Raw genomic sequence first — 24,638 nt, 5'->3', positions numbered from 1 at the left:
ATATTGTTGGGTGGACGATCGTTGGGTTTCGAAATATGTGACCAATTTAAAGATCTATTGAATTAGATGTCGAAGTGGAAGGGAACATACACAACTCTTATATAGTCCTTCTAGAAAATTGAAACAAGGTCTTCCAACAAATAATCTTCAATCACGGATTTGACCAGCCACTGAAAAGGTAACTAATTTGGTTAATCATCGAGATTAGTATTTCGTTATCTTAAGAGTTAAGACCAACATGCGACGCATAAAAGCTATAATGACTTCGTGCACCATTAATTTTAATACGACGTATGAAGATATTTTATTTCTTGTTATTATCGAAAATGCCTTATGAAATCAGAAATCTTTATCGGTTAGTCGTCACATAAACGGATAGAAGGGGATTGTCTTAATGACATGGGTCGGAAATTCTTGATAGGAATATTTCTTTTGTTTTCCTAGATATATAGATTTAGTATAAGTTCTTACCTTCTGTTTCACAAAGAGTGTCATTTTAGAGTTTTGCACACAGATTAAGAAAACATTAAATTTTTTGTTTTTTCTAAACAAAAACATCATTAACTATATACCTAAACATAATCTGCCCAATAGTAAAACAATCTGCAGAATACTAATAGTCATAAAACATAAAAAATCATTAAATTTTGCATTGAAAACCTAAAACGACACTCTTTGTGAAACAAAAATAAAACCTTAAAACGACACTCTTTATGAAACGGAGGGAGTAATAAACTAATTCTTTGTTTCTACAGGTTTTTCATAAGTATAAATCTTACGAAATGATCACTTTAACCTTTAATCATTTCGTCATTCCATAATTTCATAAAATTATTAACAAAAATCAAATAAATTTTTCATCCCGCAAATAATTATATCTTAATGATCTTGAAATTCCACATCATATTTTTTCCTCTATTATCTGGTTCCACAGTAGAACAAATTACAGCCATACAGACATCATGATATATATGTTGAGGTGTGAGTGACTAGCTAGTGTACTTATTAGCCAATGTCTAAAAATGTCGGCTTCTTGCTTGTTAGCTTCTTCTTCTTTTTATGTCTATTGCCTCTATTATTCTCTCGGCCCACTCCCTCATCTCATGTGCTCTCTATAGCTATAGACCTTCCTCTCATTGTCTCTTTGTGAGTTGTGACACTCTCTTCATTGGACTTTACCCCAAGTCATGTACAGATTTGTATATCATTACATGTTCTTATAACAAAATTGATTTAGGCTTCCAAAATGTTCACTGTAATTAAATTGATGCAACCATCATATCAATCGGGCCGTACACTCCCCCTAAGCCTTCCCTCCACGCCGCGACAGCCAACGGGTTCATAAGGTGGACCGTGGACAGCACGGACGATACACACCTCCTTGATAATTTAATGAATTATTGAGAGTTGTATGCATCTACTGATCTACAATGGATCGTGTGCATGCATTTGAAATCGAGTAGTAACAAAGAAACGGACCCAATTAAAGAAGAAAGCAACGTTGTCTTTGTTTTGAAGTACTAATCCATTTTGTATGTAATTTATTTTATGAATTTTTTCGCTTGATACCCTTAAAGTAACGTCCATATATAATAGAAAAAAAAAGATCTATACATATGATTTATGTAAAATACTATGAAATATGGGTGCAAAAGAAATGAATATAACAGCTAAAAGTTATGCACGCTCAATTTATAATTTGGATTTCTTTTTTTTCATTTTTATCATCAGACTTTGGAGTTTTTAATTTTCGAACTGGAATCTTTTTCTTTCTTAAGTTACTTTTTTGGGATTTTGTACTTGAGGCTTTGTTTGAACAGAAAATAGGGATTCTTGCACATATGAATTCCAACAAGAACAAGATTATAGTAGAAAAAGCTGGTAGAACAGTAGATCTCATTGAATAGCATAAGTGGAGGAGTTATTTTTATTTTTATTTTTTTCACTGAAAGGATTGATTATATTGATATATACAAAATTCATCACTCAAACCTTTGTACAAACAAAACAGGTTAGTGGAAGAGATTGGTAAGAAAGAGATATACCAATCACCAAAAAATGGCAGACGCCAAAGACTAAAGAACAGAGAGAAACAGGAACAAAGCCAACCATTAAGATGAAATTCTCTCCTCCTCAAAAACGTGATGAAGCCAGCGAGGGTGACCAACTGCCACATAAGACTGCAATCTATCCTCACGAACAATACTCTGAGCGATGAGAGAAGCTCCTCTATTCACTGAACCTTTTTCCTCCACCAATCTCCATTCCCCAAACTTCTCCAAAAAATAACGAATTTCCGAAATTTGATAACTAAAAGAAGGCCAAGCTTTTGGTCTATGACACGCATTAACCAGATCGGTCGCTTCAGTAGCAAATAACACTCTATTCAGCTTATGACTATGCATACAATCCATAGCTCATACCAAACTTTGAAACAGAACCTCTCTTCTGTTAATCAACCCGCCAAAAGCTCTCCTGCTGTGTAACAACACCCGCCCTGTTGCATCTCTAACAACCCAAGAACAGCCAGCAGACCTCTTCTTATTCGACCACGCAGCCCCAATATTACACTTCACCCAGTCCACAGACGGTGGTTCCCATTTCTGCATGTTCCTTACCAAAGCACCACAAACTGCAGGACCTTCCTCAACAGACTGCAATTTAGCATCAAACCATTCATCACATTCCTCTCTTATCTTCAACATTGAGTCCAAAGGTCAGAAACTTACTCCTTCAATACATAATTTATTCCTGTTTTTCCACAATCTCCACAGGACCCAAGGACACAAATTACTGACCTGTCTGTTAACTCTTGACATGTTTTTTGTATCCAACAGAAACTGAAAATTAGCAAAAAGAGAACCTCTACTAAAACCATTCTCTTGATTAGGGACTCCAGAGAGAGCCCACGTCTGCCTAGCCACCGCACAAGTGAACAAAACATGATTAGTGGATTCGCCTTCCTCTCCACAAATCTGACAACTAGAATCAGCCCTCATTCCTCTGTGAATTAACTGGTCAGCCACAGGCAAAGCTGCACTCAAGGCTCTCCACAGGAACATTTTAATATTTGGAGACGAATCAGGAGACCAAATTCTCTCCTTCAACAGATTAGTCGATGGTTGAACCTCAGCCAGTCTAATAACCTCCGGTTTATTAAGCTGATAAGCATAAGTGGAGGAGTTAAGTTGGATAAATAAATAAATGAATGATTAAATAATTAAATTAATTAAAAAAAAGTTAGATAAACAAATGAGATAAAAATGATTAGGATTGATAGGGAAGGGTGGTGTCCTCGTGTGCGTGGCTGCATCCTCTCGTGGTACACCACCATAAATAATTATTGCTATTCTAATAGAAATCATTTTAAGCTTTCTATTAGTAAAAAGAGAAAATATAATATATATTTTGGTAAAGAAAATAAAGCGAGAAATGACAGGTGATCAGTGTCGGCGAAACCACGGACCACCGGTTCGAAGTGTCCGACAAGTGAACAATTGGTTAATGGGACTTTCACACTCTTTCCGTATTACACACCCATGCCAACGCCCATTCTTCTTCTCTTTGTTAACAAACTTAAAAGCCCTTCATCTTTCTTTGTCGAAAACAAACAAATAAAAAGATTACCAAAAACATGATAGACTTATGAGTTATGTCTATGTTTCTTTCACATGGGAATATGTCCACACAAAAATTCCCAGAAATACAATTGATGCCAATATTTAAAAAATATATATATATTGATGTCTAAGAAAAACACAAAGTAAAAAAAAAAAAAAAAAAAAAAAAAGAAAAACACAAAGTTTATCACTTTTGTCACAACAAATTTTGTTTATGAAAAATCGACAAGTCTTGATATCATATCTAAACTCGGTTGAAATAAATTATGTTTGGTTCTTGCGGCATTGTTGTTATAACATTTATGTCATCACATACATGATTAGATGTAATTTATATTGCGTCTGGACGGTCTGGTCTGTAACAAATTCCGATTCGCCTTAAACATATATCACCGATCATATACAAAGGTTTATCGGTTAAACCCTAATTTCCTCGACGTGACAATTTGTTACAGATTGGGCCGTCACTATGTTTGGGCCGTCTCACCAGTCCATTAAGGTTCCATGAAAACACGTTTAACCAATTTAAAGAATACATATTTCATGACAACTTAGACACGTAGGTCTACCGACACAACAACAACGACAACTTATTATGGTACGGTGTCGGGTCTATTTCTTTCTTAAGACCTAATCTTCTGATAAATTTCTCTAATTTGCCTTTCTTGTTCTCCGATTCTCCTTACATCAAAAATAGTCAACATGACCAATTCCGCTTTCTCTATACACTGGGTTAGGTCTGGGCAAATAAATCAAACCAAAACCGAAGCATAAAAAACCAAACCGAACCGAACCGAAAATTTGGAAATAACCGAATGATAGTAAATTTAATAACCGAAATAACTGTAACCGAATCGATACCGAACCGAAATATTTCGGGTAACGAAATATCTGAAATACAATTATATTTTTAAAATAATTAGTTATTTATAGACCAAATAATCAAAAATACTTGAAAAATATGTAAAAATAGTTAATATACTCGAAAATAACCGAAATATATCCAAAAATATCTGAAAATACCAAAACTAACCGAAATATCCGAAAATATCTTAAGCAAAATAACCGAATGGATACTAAATTTTAAAACCGAAAGAATCAGAACCGAACCAGAATTTTAAAATATCTGAATATATACTAAATTTTGAAATCGAAAAAATCGAAACTGAATGGACCCAACCGATAACCGAAAGCGCAGGCCTACACTGGATCTACTTTTCTTTCGGCCCACATATTTATTTCCAAGTTATTTCACTTGCTCAAACAATTTTGTCTGTTTTACAGTCACCTAGTATCAATATCTTAGAGACGGCGAGAAACACGTGTCATAGAACGCAACTGTGGCATCTGCGAGCGTTAGCCACGTGGACATTACAACCTTCAACCAACGTTGAGATAGAAAGCAAAAAAAAGAAAAAACAGAAACAAAATGATAATGTTGTCTGATCTATATCAGAAAATATGTATAAAATTTTGGAAGAATGGGAGTAACGGAGACAAGTACGTACAGAGATCTACATTTACCGTCTTTGATCATCGGAGGATCATTCGCCGCCGTTGCCATTTGTCTCTCCCTTTTCTCTATCCTCCAACATCTCCGTTTCTACACCAATCCTGCTGTACGTACAAAACGAAACTCCACTCTCTGTTTTTTCTTATGCGTATAGCTTCAATTTACATTGTATATATGCATGATTGATTCATGATTATAATTATAGGAACAAAAATGGATTGTTTCTGTTTTATTTATGGTGCCAGTTTATGCAACCGAATCGGTAAGCCTCTTCTTCTTCCTCTTCCGGAGTTTATGAGTCTTTTCTTATATTTTTAAATATAATCTGGTTTTGGTTTTAGATCATTTCCTTGTCCAATTCGAAATTCTCGCTACCCTGTGACATTTTGAGAAACTGCTATGAGGCTTTTGCTTTGTATTCCTTTGGAAGCTACTTGGTGGCGTGTCTAGGTGAGTTATGCATGTGTGCTCTTTCTCTTCCCGTTTAGTAATTGTTTAGCATCTTTAAACCAAGATGCAATATGAATGGTCAGGTGGTGAAAGAAGAGTTGTTGAATACCTCGAACATGAATCAAAGAAACCATTGTTAGAAGAAGGAGCAAATGAGAGCAAAAAGAAGAAGAAGAAGAGTTCATTTTGGAAATTCTTGTGTGATCCATATGTCTTGGGACGAGAGCTCTTTGTGATCGAGAAGTTTGGTCTCGTCCAGTATGTAAGTCAAGTGAATTGGCTTCTTCTTGCAACCTAATTACATGTTTTTGAGTTTTGTTGATAATTGTCTCAGATGATCCTTAAAACCTTTTGTGCCTTCTTGACATTTCTGTTGGAGCTTCTTGGTGTCTATGGAGATGGTGAATTCAAATGGTATTACGGGTATGTGAACTATTATATCATAGTATTTGTTATTTCATCAGATGGAAAGACAAGTGATGAATCTTGAATTGTGTAGATACCCATACATAGTGGTGGTGCTAAACTTCAGCCAGATGTGGGCTCTGTTTTGCTTGGTTCAGTTCTATAACGTGACTCATGAACGCCTTAAAGAAATAAAGCCGTTGGCTAAGTTCATTAGCTTTAAGGCTATCGTGTTTGCCACTTGGTGGCAAGGCTTCGGAATCGCGTTGCTTTGTTATTACGGTATACTTCCAAAAGAAGGAAGATTCCAGAACGGGTTGCAAGATTTTCTCATTTGCATTGAGGTTACTAAAAGCCTCTCTGCCACAATTTATGATCCTTTTAAAAAATTAACTATGTTTCTAAGGATTCTACTACTTGTTGGTGTACGTACATTGGCAGATGGCGATTGCAGCGGTGGCTCATCTTTTTGTTTTTCCAGCTGAACCTTACCACTATATTCCGATATCAGTGTGTGGTAAAATCACAGCCGAAACAAGCAAGACGGAAGTGAAACTAGAAGAAGGTGGTCTTGTTGAGACAACGGAGACTCAGGTTGAAGCATCTGGCACAAGCATTAAGGAGAGTGTACAAGACATAGTTATTGATGGTGGCCAACACGTCGTGAAAGATGTGGTTCTTACTATAAACCAAGCAATGGGACCGGTGGAGAAGGGTGTGACGAAGATCCAGGATACGATTCATCAAAAGCTTTTGGATTCGAATGGTAAAGAAGAAACAGAAGTGACTGAAGAAGTGACCGTTGAGACTTCGGTGCCGCCAAAAGAGTGATTTTTGAGATTTGCTCTTTGTTGTACTTTTGTTTCATAGTTCTCTTTTAACGATTTGTATCTTTTATCAAAGATAGTACTTCCATTGATTTATTTTCTTACAACTCTCATACTTCTCTTATATTGAGAGGTAGAACAACTACTCTCTGACTTCTATTCTGCGGGCTAGGGGTGTCAATTCGGGTTATCCCGCCCCCTTTAGCCCTCCCTGATGTGCCGCGCCCAAAAATTAAATTAGACTTATAACTGGCCAAACAAAAAATAAAATAATAGGTGGGCAAGAAATTTTTTTACCAGGGCAACATATTTTATCTTATACTACTAATTATTACATTATGTGGCATATATCCATATTTTCATCGGTGGTAGTCCCCATGCTGGCCATGCATCATTTAGAAACCTGATGATGTTTATAATTGACTCCACAGCGGACAATCCTATAATTCATACTACAAAAATCTATGATAAATGGTTACATGCACTGATGCACCATGTTCACGATGAATATATTTATCTTTTAACACATAATATCTGCTGGAGCCTAAAATTCTTCAATAAAATTTTCTTCCTTAATATGCATAATTCACATTTTTGTAAATCAGTCTCATATTTAGTATATTAAATTTAGTATATTAAATTTCATTGGACTTCTACAAAAGAGAAGAGTTTCAGAGTGAGAATCATTTGCAATTGAGCTAGATATGGTATACGACTTATATATTCCCGCAACCGCGGGAGAAGTCACATGCAATTGCGATGCTATGGTCTCTTACCAAAAAAAGACATTTCTTATTAATGTTATCACATGCTTGGCCTGTGATGAGGTCTCAATTATTATGTTTCCTTGTTCACTCTCCATGATATATTGGTGTATACGACGTATAGTCCTAAATGTTATCTATCTTCATTACAAAAATTAAAAAAAAAAAAAAAATCATCTGTTTTTTATCAAGCATTCATGCAAAAAAAAAAAAAAAATGGTAGAAATATATGCGCATTAACCTTAATGTCATATAGGATAAATGTAATTACCAAAAAAAATATAGGATAAATGTTATTTTGACACAATATCTCAATGATGTATATATATATATAATTTTTTATATATGACCGACACAATACATTGGTTTGTATTGCTAACGTTCTCGTGTCACCCAAATTTAAATAGACATAATAAATGTTGTTAGGAAAAATAAATTTATTTTTATACATTAAGCAGATCTAATGGTCCGTCCGTTAGATTTGGAAACACTTGAACATGTCGTTTGCGCTTTGTTGAAAGTAGCCATACGATCAATGATCATAAAACGATCGAACGGTTACGAATAATTGCCACAGCATTGGAAACTCTCGACGTTGATCATGACCCTCCGAATTAAACGGCCGTGATAATGGAGAACGTGAGAAGCGTCCGTTTGAGAACAAGACAAAACAAAGAAGAAACGAAAGCACATGTGACATGACATGACATGAACATGATTATTTGATTAGTCAGCTTTCTTTGCCAAATCTGAATTCGACGTTTTAATTACAGACTTCTCTTGTCCAAGTTCCTCATTCGTGCTCCAGAGTTACTTCATCAAATTTCGTATATTACTCTGTTATTGTTGCTCTTTGCTCTACATACGGATTCTTATAGGTATGCTTGATTTTTTGTTTTTATACTTTATTTTCTTAAACAGAAATTTATTAAACTCCGCGGTCATTAATCTCGTCTCGTCGAACACTTTACTAGATTATATGATGGCGGGAGAGGTTCAAGAGCCATTTAACCTAAGCCTTTTGGTAATTTTTGCAACTTTATTAATTATTCTTCTCATTTCCAGATTATATATGTCTCCAATTCAACTATATAATAATCTTTTTCCTGGGCTTGCTTTCGTTTTCTTGGACTCATTGATCCTGCTTAAGATAGCGGCTTATATGTTTGGTCCTCGTGTTGAGATCTAGGGCACCCGGAATACTTCTCTAGTAGCTTGACATTCACGAAACGTGTTTCCTGTTTATATGCTAGACGTTTTTATTTTTAGCAAGAGAGTTCTGAAAGTTGAAAAAAAAAACCGGTTTAATTCGTTTGGAGGATTCGTTATTCAGTTTAGCTAGGAGCGGCTAGTAAGCCTAACGGTTCTAAGCTATTTTGCAATGAAAGTTTATGTTGAGTACAAGAAAGATATTTAATTGAATGTCTGTAGAACTTTTCTTCTGTGTTTGCATTTTGCAGAGATATTTTATGAAGTACCTAGAATTTTTTATATATCAAGAATAAGATTTTATCAATGTTTACGTAAACGCAAACGCAAAAATTGTGTTTGAAACAACAGAAACGTTAATAGGTATTTGAATGGGCTCTGCAGGCGAATTCTATCCACTCGGGATCAGTATCATTTGGAAGATTCGAGAAAGAATCTTTATCATGGGAGAAGAGATCATCCTTCTCTCACAACAGATATCTAGAAGAGGCTGAGAAGTTCTCTAAACCAGGCTCTGTTACTCAGATGAGAGCTCATTTCGAGGCGCATTTTAAGAAGAAAGGGATTCGGTTTCCGAGTTCTGTTGAAGCTCAAACATGGGGTGAAGTTGTTCATCATCAAACTTGTACTGAGAAAGATGAGAACACAAGTCAATTTGGTGATTCTTGTGTGAGTTATGACGAGACGATTCTTGTGAATTCTGATGATGATGTTGATACTTCTATTTCTGTTGCTTTGGAGAAAACTGAAATTGGCCAGAGTGAAGATGAAAAAGAAACATCATCTTCTTCCTCCGCAACTAGATTGAAGCCTTTGAAAAATGTCCACAAATCTGTTCCTTGTTCCGCGACCAAAGCTTCTACAAAGAAGCATGTTATCATAGCAAAGGGATCTTCTCCAAGTTGTAATACTAAAACCAGTATTGACACTAAGAGGTAGCTATTTGACGCTCTTTTTATGTCACGTTGTCTATATATGCACCACTCTTAACGATTTTTTTGGTGGCAGACAAAAGGAGTTGAAGCCTAAGAGGGTAGTTAAAACCATAGCATCTCAATCTCCAACAACATCAAAGAAATCTGAGATCCTAACAACTCCTTTGGTGGCTACAAGAGAAAAGAGAACAACTACTAATGGTTTCAGTTTCAGAAGTAACGAACGAGCCGAGAAGAGGAAAGAGGTATACTCTGTTTTTCTCTGTTCCAGTTTCACAATTAGAATTTTGAGCTTATGAGGGAACATTCTCTGATGCTGCAGGAAAAGGTAAAAGCTGTAGTGCCTAAAGGTCATAACTTAAAAGCAAGACCATTGCCTAAAAGCACACAAACTAGACCTCAACACACGTCAACAGGTCAGGCAAAGGCAAAGGCAAAAGCAAGAGATGATCACTCATATATAGCTAGTTGTGATCGGTCATTGGCAAATGGAATGGCCAAGAGTAAGCTCATTATTAACAAACAGAAGGCGGATATACAGAGGAGTCTAAACGGAATTCGACCAAAGACAAGCGATCAGACCGCGAGAAACAATACACACAGAAGGAGTTTACCGGTTAGGCGTTCTGCGGTTGAGGTTGCTTTGTGAGCTATTCAATGTCTCTGCTTTTGTTCTTTAGATTCAACTTCGGCCGTAATTAGTAGTACTATGGCCTCAATTGGTTCTTTGTGTTTTTGTTTCTATGCTGTAATGAGTAGAATGTTATATCATAGAAACGTAAAATACAAATAAACAATCAGAACCTATGTAACCTTGTTTTAGAATCACCATTTCACCTATAAATTTCTAAAAGCTTATTACTAATTACTACCCTCTTTGGTAAGGACAATTATTTTAAAACTCTAGACTCAAGAATTTTTGTGCAAAAACCATAAAACCTCTGTTTTTCCTTATAACATTAAATTTTAAATTTTGATTTTCAACTAAATTAAACTCGAGGCGGCCTAAATATCCTTTTCAGTTTCTGCTTCCATGTGTTTCCACATAATCAAAAGTCTATTATTAATCCTTTTGTCCATACGTTAACCTCCATATTGGTGTCCACTATCTAATGAAGTCACTCACGAAAAGTGACGTTATTGACATTGCTTGTGCCTATCCTAATTCAAGGATCGCGACAAATAATTATATGATGTAACTTTTAAATTGCATATATGTCTTACCGTATCAATATAATGAGTACTATTAATAATACAAGAAATACTACGAATAATGTTCTTAGCCTCCTAACATTTTTTTTTTCTGCTCTAGTTCCGCTTCAGTTGATTCTGAAGTATTACAATATTTCTTACATAACATAAGAAAAACTTCCACAAGAGTTACTAATTAAGTTATAAACAAAATGTTACCGAGAACTCCAACCACCACAAGATTTGCCACGGCTACGATCCTCACCGTCAATTTCCCTGCAACCGCCACGTGTGAAGACGACGAGGTTTGATCCGTTTGGTGAGGAGGTTTTCTGTAGTAGTAAGGGAAGTACGGCAAGATAGCATCCGGCGGTGGAGGACCATAGAAGTTGCTGCCACTACCGTCTCCGCCACCATATGGTGGAGAAGGGTAGTCTGGTATATTCCCAACCGGAGGAGGGTAATTCGGTAAATTCCCAGCTGGAGAAGGGTAGTTAACGGCTGGAGGAGGATACGGTGGTGGTTGAGTCATGGAGGGCGTGGAGGAGCCACCGCCAATAGGCGGCGTTGGATAACACGGGTACGGACACGGCGTCTCGGATATGGCTAAGTAGGGGAAGTAAACAAGAGAAAAGATGAAGAATAAGCTCAAGAGGCGAAGGCCATGATCGTTTGTGTTCATGTTTTCTTTTGTTTTGTTTTACAAGAACTTGGTGAAAGAATGGTTCTTTTTTTTTTTTAAATGGTAAACAAAGAATTTTGGATAAGAGAAAGCGGGAGAAAGTAAATTAAGATAAGTTTTTTGGCAAAAGCTTAGTTGGAAGGTGTGGACTCTACCTAGAAGACACTTGTCTTGTGAATTATTGGAACTAATTTATGGTTTGCTAACTAGTCTTCTTCCTTAATCACATTGCTTATTGGTGTTATTTTATCTCTAATTATTTGATGTTTAGTCCATCTTAATCATCGTTTGTTGATGGAATTTCCTTTGTTAATTGTGGAATAACAAAGGAAATATGTTATTTATTTCTTGGATCTTGGTTTGATTATACTTGAACAAAACAAAAAGGGCTTTTCGGCGCTCTGTGTACACTGGACAGACGTTTTGGTTAATTATTCGTGTATATTATTGACCCATTATAGTTTCGAAGAACATGCAAGCTTTGCTATTAAAAAGAGAGAGATAAACTGCAATCATTTTATAAAAAATAAAAGCCATTTTGTTAAACGACAAATTTCAGATGAATATTCTTCTACACATATATCAACCACTAAATGACCTAATTATGTCCTCTAAAGAAACTAATGCGCCATAGATGCTTAAAGTGGTCGATGGATGTATAATATTTTAACGCTCACAAAGAAAGATGGATATACATTCTGCATCTGTTTCCAGAAGCCTTATCGAAGCTTCAAGTAAAATTTTCTCATTATTCAAAAAATTGAAATTTTTATTTTCATATCTCAATGTATAAGAAAATGTTACTTGTGATTATAATTTTGAGGACAATTTGTGAGCATATCTGTAAAGGGCTAGACGTTGAGTGACATTGAAGGTTTTAAAGGTACATCAAACCTCTTTCATTTTTTCCGAGGTAATGGCATCGATAAGCAATCTTTTGTAATTGCAAATTAATTAAAGTCTAAAGTCATTTTTCTTTCTTTCACAAACCTAAAAGTCATAAAATACCATTTATTTAAAAGGATTTTTGTGAAAGGGAAAGAGTAACAAATAGAAGAAAATTGAACCCAAGAAATAAAATAAAGTAGTGGCAAAATGGATTTTTCTCATGTAAAAGACGGTGCGGTTGTTATGGCTACTACTCGCGACTTTCCTTTAACCAAAATAAGTAAAAAAAAAACTGATGATGACAATCAGACGTGAAGTAAAAGTAATATCATTAAACCAAAAAAGAACAGAATATACATTATATATACCTAGTGAGCATGCATAAAACTATAAAGGAGTTTGTGGTGTGTTGCCTTTTTGAGGCAATAAAAGCATAATCACAGCTGTGTGGTGCACAATTTTTTCAAACGTTATAAAGTCCACAACAATTACTCCTTCATTGATTGTTTTTTTTTTTTGTTACTAATTTGGGCAAATTTAATTCTGGTTTTAAAAGTAAAACTAATGAAAGGAGATCGTTGATTCGTTATTGAGTTTTAAGTCGAATACGGATATCTCATCGAATATCTCACATCGCATAGTAAAATATTTAAAATACACAAACAGATTAAATACACAGTCACAGACAAGTAAATGTAATAGTGTATTTTTCTGAAACTATATATATATATATATATTGAAACTAATTATATGCCAAAGCTTAACTAAGAAAAAACAAATGTTTAAAATATAGATCAATCCAACTACATTATTTTTTCTTTAAATAACCAAAAATTTAAATCGTTTTAAGTTTTACAAATTCTAAATTTGAATACTACACTTGGTTTAGTAATATGATTTACGTAAATACTCGGTATGTATTAGTAAGCGTTGAAGAAAGAAAAAAAAAAAAAAAAAAAAGTAAAAACGTAGGTAAGATGGGAGGAGATTTGGTAGCGTTAGGCGAAACAGATTCACATGTCATGTCTGAGGTCGGCTTTGCAGGACCCATTTTTGTTGAAACCCAAGTTGATCTCCATTTCTTTCATCTCTCTCTGTTAGCATCTACACGTGTCTTTTTACTTTTGATATGGTCAGGTATCCTTCTCCACCTCAGAATTATTATTACAATTTAAGTTTTAGTTTTACACATTTCTATTTTCAAAATTATTTATATTTTAAGGACGTTTTTTTAGTCTAATATGAAGTTCCATCATCGATTGAATTTCTAGTTTCTACGGATAAACGGTCCTTGGGCTATTTGCATTAGGGGCCAGTGGGTTTATTACTTTCTTTGTAGCTATTTACATATAGTCTTTATATATTTTTCGGATTAAAATTCATTTTTTACATATAAAAGAGATATACATTTAAACCATATTAAAATATATTAGTTATTTTAGATTATTTGGATCGGATTAGATTAATTTATCCAGACTAAACATCTCTTAACTACTGATTATAGTAGTTTGTCAATTCATCAATTCTCTCTAGTTTATTAACTCCATCTACAATATTTTTGGTCAACTCATGTCATTTTAAATTAATCTACTTTAGACAAAACATACTGACTTTTCATAAATTACTTACGCATATGAATAACAACTAGTTAAAAGTATGAAGAGGAAAGCTAAACAAGACAAAATATTTTCGAAAATTCGTCTTTCTAACTTTACAGTTCCTTTTTGAAAAAAAAAATATCTTTACTTTTATTAAGAACAATTTACTTTTTCATAAAATTATTCCGCACAAAGAAAACTTTCCAATTTTGAGAATCAATTCAATGGCAAGTTGAACAGAGAACATATCACATCAAGAGAATACATTTCTAGAATTTACATATTTCTCTAACATAAATTTTGGTATACGTATACCTTATTAACTTGGTTAAAAAACCATTAGAAAATTTGGATATAGGAAAATATGATGAAACATATATGATCCTAGCTAGAAAAATTATTAACCAACGATCAATAACGTTCTTCAATAACTAATTAAAAAGTATCTGAAACATACCAACAGATCTTCAAATTTTTTTTTCTCCGATCATGTTAATTTCAAAGAATCAAGAACCCCATAATTCCAAACGCGATTAAACCGGAGAGCTTCACCACCGTAAAACTTTTTCCGGCGGCCGCTCCGAATTGCTCATCAACGGGGTAGAGATTTCCCGGCGGACCGGTGATGTACAAGAAATTAGCCGGCGGCGGAGGCGGTGGGCAGTAGGAACTGACTTTCTTCGGCGGAGGTGGTGGGAGAGCCGGCGGTGGAGGACACGCAGGTGGTGGCGGAGACGGTGGTGGAGGAGACGGCGGAGGAGGGTTTTGGATGCAGCTTGGAGAACACTTTATAGGATCAACCTCATCGAGCTTTCTTGCTGCTAAAGAAGCATCTGATGATGATGAAGCCTTGATGAGTATTGGACACGTCAGCAACGTGATCATCATCACGGTGAATATGACGACGGATCCCCGGCGGTGAGAATTTCCCGGCATGGTGTGATCGGCGATTTTGATCAAAGAGAAAATGAAAAACAGAGTTTTGTAAATATGGAGATTGTGAGCTTAAAGAGTTGAAAATTAAGAGGAGACGAGAAAATGAGAGGTGATGATGAATGCGTTCTCGTTACGTAAGTCAAGTGCATGGGACTCATAGACTTATTAAATAGTGTATGTATCATTTTTCTATAAGCTTCGAGTCTTTTTTTATAACGAAATTATAATTAAATTAAAAAAATTACTCTATAGTCTGAAACTAAATGATAAATTAGGGAGAAGGTTAGTTAAGGAGTACTCGTCGGTCCACAAGTCATCGTATTTTTCATGTGAGTTGGATCCCTCATGCACTATTTTGGTTTTCCTCGTCATTAAATTGTCTTTGGTTGTGGAATTATTAATTAGCGATTAAAATCCCACCGGCGTCCACCAAAATAAAAGCATTAAATAATAAATATACATTAATTTATACATGTTTTTGAGATAAATATTATAGTGGTCCATTAATTTAACTGTATGTGATTTCATACTATATTTGTTGTACTAAATGGTTTATCTTGATAAAATATGTATAATCAATGTTTTCTCAACCAAATATGAATAAAAGTTAAAGAAGTATAATCGTATACGATAGGCTTTAATTTGCGTATAGACTATAGTGGATACTGAACAGTGGCTTTGTTTGCAGAAGACTTTATGGATATTTTCTAGCACCAAAATATATAAATGATTAAAAATTTTGGCTGAAAATAGATAAAGGATATTTTTATCAAAAAGAAGTATAATCGTACATATAAAAAAAGAGAGAGTATAATCGTATATATGCGAGGGCATGTGTGTAGTTGCTTAATGCGTAAGTGAGTGCTTTTTTAAAGGAACATTGCTTTAGTTGTTCAATTACATAAATGAGAAGGTAGCAGGAAACTCTCTTATGGTATCGTATGGAAGAGAAAAAAAATGGAAAACAGCTTTCGTATGATTGAAGAGTAATTTGGGGCAGAAAATTTAACAGCGTCTACTATTTTTTATAAATATATTACCCAAAAAGTTTGGTCATGGTTGCCATAGAACATATACACATAATGTAAAACAGATTTAAGTGCATATTATCGTAATATAGCTGTCTATTGGTCGGTCTGTCCGAGTGATCATAATATTATTATGTGGCGAAAACAACATACGACTTTGTATTCATTAACAGGATCGTGTCCAAAATAGAACACATTGTTATTATTATTGCCTTTCATAACGGGTAATTCCACAACCTGTCTTGTGTTGAGGTTACAAATTTGTACTCTTCTCCATTTCTGAAACACAACAAGCCACGAATAGAGCTCACGAAGCGGCCTCCCCCTATTGTCGGAATGGTCAGATCTTGGTCGATTACAGAGACCGATGTGTCCGAGTGATCATGATTCGATGATGTGTGCAACGCATACTAGCTATGTTTCTCGCTATCCACAAAATAGGCGAGATAACGACTTCGTGGTGAGGGTTTAAGGAATCGGTTGGTCAAGTAACGAGATAAGATGAGTGAGAGCCAGAGCTTTGAGACGCACTTGAATCTCATCAGAGATTTCGCCGGCAATCTGATCTCGAACCTATTTGTGTTTACAAACCTATTTGATATACATTGCATTTTATTTTTTTTTTTTTTGCTAAGAATGTGATATACATTGCATCTACAATTAATTTATATTAGATTTTGCATTACTATTAGGCATAAAATATATAATATTTTCACATACATGTAAACATAAAAAAAAAAACAATCAAACCAATATGATATAATGCCACCTAATTATGTGAATAACAGTTTTGAGGCCTTGTTATATCATAAGAAGACTAAGCCTATAGAATTTAACTGGGCCTATAGAATACGGACTTAAATATTTCTTTTCAATTTTTTTGGATAAATTTATTAGTGTTTTTGAAATCCATTGCCAAATCCAGCAGCGACCAAGGCCCAATAAAAAAGACGCCCGTTCGGAAAAAGAGAAGCCTATTCAGAAAAAAGAGAAACCCAAACAGAAGCCCATCAAACAAGCTTGGCACCGACCATAGGGGTAGAATAGGCATTTCAAGACTGAGGGATGCCCTACCTCCGTACCTTATAAATACAAAAGGGGAATGATTAGACAAGGAGATCCCGAAATAACCGTTTCTACAGAGAATATCGTGCAACCGTCAGAGAACTTTGCGGCTCGGCCCGTAGATTTGGTTTTCAGCTCGTCCATTTTGTAATTGTCAGCTCGTGCTTAAATAAGAGATTCTTCTTTCTTCCCTTGAGATCCCGTATTCGTATTTGTGTGATTCGTTTATCAACAATCTTAATGGCAAAAGCGAATTTTTTTATTTTTATTTTATGAATAATTCAATTAGCATTTCATGCTCATGAAAAATGAAAAATGCTCAGAGCCCAAACACATAGAAGAAAAGAAGAGGAAGACGACTCAACAAATAAAATTTTAGTAAAATTAGGAGAAAAAATGTGTCGGGTGCTGGAAACGCGAGCCAAGTGCGATTACTCCTTGTTTCTCATCTTACTTATTCTTCTTTTGATTCTCAATTTGCCAAATTTGTTTATATATAAACACTTTTCTCTTTTTCGTCTCTTGTTTCGAGTTCTTCAATTTCACTCACAATCTGTTTTCTTTCTGTTTGTTTTCTCTTTCTCGTCAAATTTCGATTAAAAAGTTGAAACCTTTCTTCTTCTTTCCTTTTCTTTTCACGCTGAACGTTTACTTGGGCTGACACGCGACGACATCGGATTTGTTTCTTGACTCTCTCATAGTTAAAACTAATTTTGGGATTTTGATTTAGGGTTTAGGTCGTAGATAACTTTGGACGCAAACGATTCTTTGTAAAGACTAAAAAAGGAGAGAAGAAGAAATGACTAGAGTTTATGTGAAAATAATGTATATTTTTATTTACTTATAAATTTTTCTGAAAATAGAAAATATAAAACTTGCTCAATTTTTAATTTTATAGTGCAAAAACTAATTATCGTCCTCAGTTTAGCCATGTTGATATTGTGATTCATGTATGCGAAGATAATTTTGGTAACGCCGATTATATGCTCTCAATTCCAAAAAATACATTAGTGGGTTGATTACATTTACCAAACAGTGATTGGGTCTAAAGTTGATAAACATTTTCACATTTCACCATTTTATTTTAATGACGATTAGCAAAATGAAGCTTTTACCTTTCTTTTTCTACGCTACTGATTTTGTATTTTATTAATTGTTTGATAAACACATGTTTAAAACCTCATTACATAATGCATATTTGTACTTAGGTAGCACAATAGCTTCGCTGGAGGTTTGATTTCCATTTAAAAATCAAAATCGGAAATTTTCGTAAGCTCTTGAAAAGTTGTTTAGTGCGTCATTTAGGATTTGTATAAATTAACCTTTTTTTTTTTTTTTAAGCATTTATAAAGAACATTGTTTAATTTAGAATATGGTACAAATCCTATGTAAAATGTTATTATTTTTTTTACTCGAAATGATGGAAGATCGACAAACTACAAGAGCTTATAGCATCAGACGACATCCCCCGTATCTTGGGGCTACATCCGAGTTCGTCCTTCTCGAGAGACCTTTTTATCTAGGCCCATACCAAGTCTGGTAATTATACCGTTAAGTCGGGTTATTTGGCTGCGACTGCAAGCCGGCGAGGGGATTGTGACCTCCCTTTTCAGGGACCCAATGTTACCGCACTACAGGCACAATCATGAAAAATTCCAACTTCAAGAAAAATTAAACATTTCATCTGGCAATCTGCCACAGGATGTCTGGCAACATGCCAACGACTAGCTGACCGTCACCTAGGAACTGATCGAATGTGTCCCCGCTGCGGGATGGAGGAAGAGACCATCAATCATGTCCTGTTTGAGTGCCCTCCTGCTTTTCAGGTGTGGTCTTTATCTCATATTCTTATTAGGCAGGGTGTTTTCCCTTCGCCTTCTCTATTTGCAAATTTAGACTATCTCTTTTGGAGAGCGAAGGAATCAGGAGGGAACGAAGAGGTTATTCGGATTTTTCCTTGGATCATGTGGTTCATTTGGAAGGCCCGTAACTCTAAGGTTTTTGAAAACAAGGATACCCACCCTGATGACACGTTTCAACACGCATCGAAGGAAGCAGAATCTTTCCGAGTAGCTCGAGCCCGAGATTCTTTTATTAAGCCCAAGGTAACCACTCCTCCCGTAGAACCACCATCTTCTGACATTGTAGTTTGCCAGGTGGATGGTTCATGGGTGGATTCTTCTACCTTAAGCGGAGTTGGATGGATTGTTAGATCAAATAGAGCTATTATTCATCTCGGTTTGAAGAGTTTTCGCAGATGCTTATCCCCTCTCCACGCAGAGGTTGAGTCTCTTCTCTGGGCAATGAGGTCCCTTATCACACTTTCTCTTCTTGAAGTGGCTTTTGAAACAGATTGCATGGAGTTAACACAGGTTTTAGACACTCCCGATGAGTGGCCTGTTTTTTCGTCAGAATTAGAAGATTTTAGCTCTTTGAAGTCATCTTTTACCTTTTTTAATCTAGTTTATGTCCCACGCTCTAATAACATATGTGCTGATTGCCTTGCAAAAAAGGCACGATCACGTGGTGTTATATTTTCCCATGTAAGCTCTGTACTTCCAGACTGGTTTTCTCCTGCAGAAAACGGTCTGTTTTTAGCTTGAATGGATGAACTATATTTGCTGTCAAAAAAAAAAAATGTTATTTGGGTTTGGGCTACTTAGCTAACAGTGACCTTTTTGGCTATGTAACATTTGATTTCTATGCTTTAAATAGAATGCCATTTATGAACACAAAAAAAATGTTATTATTTATTATGAGGCAGTTATTATGAAATCGAAGAAAATGATGATAAGAAAATGATGTCATAAAATTTTAACTTTGAATAATAGTAAAGCTGAGATATTTTTAAAAAATAAAAATAAAAAAATCTATTCAAAGGATTTGTGTTGTTCATACAACTTAAATTTACCCGTTTCTAACTCCATGTAACTTAGATTTGTACTTCTTGACCAAACTAATTACCCAATTCCAGAGTAAATAAAACTGATTTGAGTGTGATTTCTTTTGGTACATTTTTGTTGTCCAGATTAAAATTTCGACAAGTATTGATAAAAAGGGAAAGAAGCAAGAAACGTGGTTTTAGAAAAAGGTTCCTGATGTTTTGAATATCTTATGCAAAATAAACTTAGATCCTGAAGTGTCGTCTTCAAACTACGATGCAGTTTATTGTATCAGATGAATCAAACCACTTGGAATTTTGTAAGAGACGGATAGTTTCATGACTGTCAGATGAATCAGAGACACTCTTCCTCTCTTTCTTCCGTTTCGACCACATGTGACAGTGTGACACAAGTTGTGAGTTGTGACTTTGGTACTACACTGCTCTCTCTGTTCCTTGTTCGTTATCGAGAGATGATACAAGAGACAGCATTAGATTCTCAATGATCTCAGTTTGATTGTGTCAGAAGCAAATCATTAACACTCTTCTTGTTTATGGTAAGATGCAAAATGATTTTGATTAACCATCAAACAAGGCAATTGGGGTTCCTAAGTTGTTGTGAGGCTCAAATTGTTTGGTTTCTGATCCCCAAATGCTTCGCTGCTTCATACCGAAGTCGTTGACCTTCGCCTTAGTGGTGTCTTCAGCTGACTTTTCTGATTTCTTGCTTTCCAAGTTAACTACCCCCATAAAAATGCTGGATTTATGGGTAGTTGAAGATGATAATTGAACCATTTTGTCAACAACTACTCAAATCAATGAGAAGACTAACATGACTCATTTCGCTTTCGGTCTTGAAGAAACTTTCAAACAACCCCAAAAATTTATAATTCTAAATTCAATCATTGAATGATTTCGGAATCTGTCATTTTCTTCATTTGATGGAACATTATATGTGAGGTACAGAAACTTATGAGGTAATGCTGTTTGAGATTTTGATACCTCCAGCGAAGAAAATTGACTCTTCAGGTAATCACGCCGGTTTATGAGGACATGTGGCCCTCTAATTGCTACCGAACCAAGTGAAATATTTGACCTAAACAATTATTTTTATTTTAATTGTAACTGTTGCGTGTCTTCTAAGGAACTTTTATCAGAAGAGTAACCAATTCAAAACTAAGGATCAATTCAATAATACTTATTCATTCATCTCCAATATTATTACAAATGTAACAAATAAATACACAGCGAGCAAAACAGAGTTCGATTTTCGAACACCATTTTAGCTCACCATCTTCAAATTCGATTCCACAAATGGAATTAGTATCCCCCAAAAAAATCAAATCAATTGAACAAGAATATTAACATAATTTAATAAACTCAATAAAAATGAGAGCTTCATGAACCTTTTTTGTTTTTGTCAGAAGACTAATTATTATTGGCATGCTTTACGGAGAAGCTCTAACAAAGATATGGCTTTCCTTTTGCCTCTTTCTGTTCCATTCTTCGATAGATCCATCAACGGGACAACCGCGCCGAGTCTACCGATAGAGACCAGTTTCTCAGTGTCTCTCTTACACAGAGACAGTAATATCGCTGCTGCGTTCTCTCGGTTTCTAGTTTGATCCGTTTGGAGAATACCTATCAATGCAGGTAAAGTATTTGCTTTCACTATAGCGGATTTCGCGTCTTGATTATTTGCAAGAACTGAGAGAATTGTCAAAGCTTCATCAACCATCCGGTGGCGGGTGGAATCACTGAGCATCTTAACCAATGCTGTTACTATACCGGCTCTGACTGCTCTACCTTTGTTTCCATGATAAATGCAGAGATTGAACAATGCCGTGGCTGCATCTTTCTTACCTCTCGGGGTACCGTTCTCTAGCAGATCCACTAAGGCAGGTATCGCACCCGATCCGCCGATTATGATCTTGTTCTCATCGGCTAACGAAAGGCTAAAAAGTGTCGCTGCTGCGTTTTCTCTTGCTTCCATGGTTCCGGCTCTAAGGACTTGAACGATTGAGGTGACTGCACCAGCAAACATTATCAGCTCTTTGTTGTTTTCATATATAGAGAGGTTGAGAACACATGTAATTGCGTTTTCCTGCGTTGCAACGTCCTCTGAGGTTAAAAGGTTCACCAAAACAGGGATTGCTCCTGCTTCTGCAATCAAAATGCGATTGTCCGTGCTTCTCTTTGACAGAGACCGGATTTCAGAAACCGCATTCCTACGATCCTCTGTTGACCGGCTTGAGAGTCTCTGAACCAAGGCCCGGATCACCGACATATCTCCACTGTTTTTTGACCTGCCGTTAATGTAACCTGCAGGTTGCTCAATGTTGTGTTCAGTGCACCACCGAGAGATGAGGCTTCTGAGAACATAGTTTGGCGTAAGCGTAAAGTTTTCGAGTTTCTGCTGAGTCTTAGGACATGTTAGATTCCCACAGTCGATCCATCTCTGTATGTACGCCCTCTCATAAGTCTGCCATTGAAGAAAGACAATATAACCAAGCACCAGACAGTAAAATTCATAAAAAGTGCTACAAAAAATCTCAAAACCAGACCTGTCCTGTAGCAACAATAACTGGATCCTTCATCAGTTCCAGCGACACCGGACAAAGAAAATCAACCGGAATCGTGAGTTTATCAGATTTCTTCGATTCATCAGTGTTCTTGTTAACCATTTTGTCTAATCTATCGGTATCAGCATCCTTGGACAAATAATAAGCCAAAGAAATGGAAGAGCTTCTCCTTAGAGGCGGCGAATCTTGCTTCTCCTCCTCCTCAGCAAAATGAAGTGTTTCTGAAACACTCTCAAGCTTTTCCTCAGCTTTGATCTTTATAACATTGCTAAGACCATCTCTCTCCATTGGCTCAGATAAAGCACTCGAGAACTTATTCGAATTCAACGACCCGTATCTCTGCATTGCTCTTCGCAACTGCGATCTCGCTAGCTCCACTTGTTCTCCAACTTCGTCAGAGATATCATAAAGATCATATGGAAGATTGCTCAATGCTTTCTCAAGCTTCCATGTAACACACTGGAACTGGAATGAGATTCTCTTCGCAGCACCATCCTTCAATCCACAAAATTCAAATCTTTCAGCTAAACCGGAGATAACCGTACTATAAATCAATGGTCTAACTACATTTAACCGAAGACTAAACCAGTAATTCTATGAATCTGGGATTTTTTCATGAGATTGAAGAACAACAAATCGTAATTTGATTTTTTTTAGGAGTTAGTTAGATTTTGCTTACAGAGGAATCGCGAGCTTGGAATCGAGCTGTGGAGAGAAGACGCTTCGCGGCTTGAAGTCCCGCCACAAGATCAGACCACCAGTCATTTTCCGACGAAGACGAAGCGGCGGAATCGATCGGAGTTGAGTCTCTAATCTCTTCTAACAAATGCGTCAAGAGACAGACTCGTCGAGTGAGATCCGCGCAATCCTTCTTGAAAATGCCGGCGTTGAGTGGAATCTCGACGATATCGGTGATTAGGTCGAGTAGAGTGGCGGGTGAAACGATTCCTCCGGCCATTACGCCGTCGCCGATCAACCTCCGTCAATCGGAAAAAAATTGAAAGAATAATACAAAAGAAAAGAATAAATGAGCTTTGGGATTCGTTCTTTACTCAGAAGCGACTAACGTTGCTTTTATTTATTCACGCGATCATTAATTGTCAAGCGAGAGGTCGCTGTTACGGCACCGTTTTGAAGGACCTACGTCTTGGTCCACTTTTCTTTTGTATTTTTTTTTCTTGTCAACTTTTCTTTGTAATGAAAAATATAGTACTAGTATATAATTTTTCTAATTCAAATCAGAAATAGTCTTTAGTTTTATTAATTGAAAAAATTATCTACATTTAAATTTTAAACTCTAAATTCTAAAAACTAAGTCATAAATCTGAAATCTGAAACCTTAGTTCCTCAAAAACAAAATAGAACTACTAAACTAATAAATAAATTAAAATTATAAAACCAACAATAGATTATAGTAGTTTTTGCTACTTAATTATTGTTATGTCAATGTTCGGATTCAAATTTTCGATGTTATTGACAAAAAAAATCCGACAATCTATGTATTTTTAATTTTTCCAACTTTTGAAAGAATTAAATTATTTTTAATTCATATTTTAGATTATTAATAAAATAAAGGAATGAGTAGATAATGTCAAAAGGAAAAAAAAGAAGGAATGAGTAGATAAATAAATCAATAAATGAAGAAAAAAAATATATGAAAAAAAAAAGAAAAAAAAAAAGCGAGATTGGCGGTGGTAGATGTAGGAGAAGAAGAGAACAAAACAAGGAGGATACAGTTGGCTTTGGAATATTATGGTTTATAATGAAACCAAACACATATAATTGAAATGAACCACACACACGCTTTAATTATTACACATAAGAGTGATCGAGCACCATTACATTTTCTTTCCTTGCTTCGTTGTAAAGCCGACCTTATATTATCATCTCCTTTTTTTAAAAAGTTGTAATGGGTTTTAATAATATATAAACAAAATGGGTCAATCTAATTAATATTCGGACCACAATGTTAAAAATTAGTTATCTGTTTTTTCCCGGCCGGAAGCAATTATGAAAGTTTAAAAGATTATCATCATACGGTTTCTGTAAATTTATTTTGCTTAT

General features: G+C 35.5%; 5 protein-coding genes across 5 annotated transcripts; 2 read left to right on the top strand and 3 right to left on the bottom strand.

Moving 5' to 3' along the window:
• Positions 1-4,792: 4,792 nt before the first annotated feature.
• Positions 4,793-6,915, top strand: LOC9329320 (protein LAZ1 homolog 2). The gene is made up of 7 exons (XM_002893213.2): positions 4,793-5,239; positions 5,339-5,395; positions 5,475-5,583; positions 5,667-5,845; positions 5,918-6,006; positions 6,083-6,332; positions 6,430-6,915. Exons 1-7 carry the CDS (start codon positions 5,102-5,104, stop codon positions 6,817-6,819), a joined length of 1,212 nt encoding a protein of 403 aa, XP_002893259.1. The 5' UTR covers positions 4,793-5,101; the 3' UTR covers positions 6,820-6,915.
• A 1,330-nt stretch (positions 6,916-8,245) lies between these two features.
• Positions 8,246-10,588, top strand: LOC9326616 (protein WVD2-like 7). The gene is made up of 5 exons (XM_021013745.1): positions 8,246-8,457; positions 8,554-8,603; positions 9,173-9,723; positions 9,797-9,968; positions 10,046-10,588. Exons 2-5 carry the CDS (start codon positions 8,559-8,561, stop codon positions 10,370-10,372), a joined length of 1,095 nt encoding a protein of 364 aa, XP_020869404.1. The 5' UTR covers positions 8,246-8,457; positions 8,554-8,558; the 3' UTR covers positions 10,373-10,588.
• Positions 10,589-10,943: 355 nt separating this feature from the next.
• On the bottom strand, positions 10,944-11,887 carry LOC9326615 (leucine-rich repeat extensin-like protein 2). The gene has a single exon (XM_021013746.1). The coding sequence runs from the start codon at positions 11,594-11,596 to the stop codon at positions 11,111-11,113; it is 486 nt and encodes a 161-aa protein (XP_020869405.1). The 5' UTR covers positions 11,597-11,887; the 3' UTR covers positions 10,944-11,110.
• A 2,402-nt stretch (positions 11,888-14,289) lies between these two features.
• Positions 14,290-15,204, bottom strand: LOC9326614 (mulatexin). The gene has a single exon (XM_021015001.1). It carries the CDS (start codon positions 15,016-15,018, stop codon positions 14,581-14,583), a length of 438 nt encoding a protein of 145 aa, XP_020870660.1. The 5' UTR covers positions 15,019-15,204; the 3' UTR covers positions 14,290-14,580.
• A 5,971-nt stretch (positions 15,205-21,175) lies between these two features.
• Positions 21,176-23,774, bottom strand: LOC9329319 (U-box domain-containing protein 11). Its single transcript, XM_002890504.2, has 3 exons — positions 23,254-23,774; positions 22,557-23,069; positions 21,176-22,474 (listed from the first exon to the last, which is right to left on the bottom strand). The coding sequence occupies exons 1-3, from the start codon at positions 23,530-23,532 to the stop codon at positions 21,428-21,430; spliced, it is 1,839 nt and encodes a 612-aa protein (XP_002890550.1). The 5' UTR covers positions 23,533-23,774; the 3' UTR covers positions 21,176-21,427.
• Between the last annotated feature and the right edge of the window lie 864 nt (positions 23,775-24,638).

Source organism: Arabidopsis lyrata (genome assembly GCF_000004255.2).
Source record: "Arabidopsis lyrata subsp. lyrata unplaced genomic scaffold ARALYscaffold_1, whole genome shotgun sequence".
NCBI lineage: Eukaryota > Viridiplantae > Streptophyta > Magnoliopsida > Brassicales > Brassicaceae > Arabidopsis > Arabidopsis lyrata.
The sequence above is the reverse complement of the archived record's forward strand: the minus strand, read 5'-3'. Positions and strand labels throughout refer to the sequence as shown.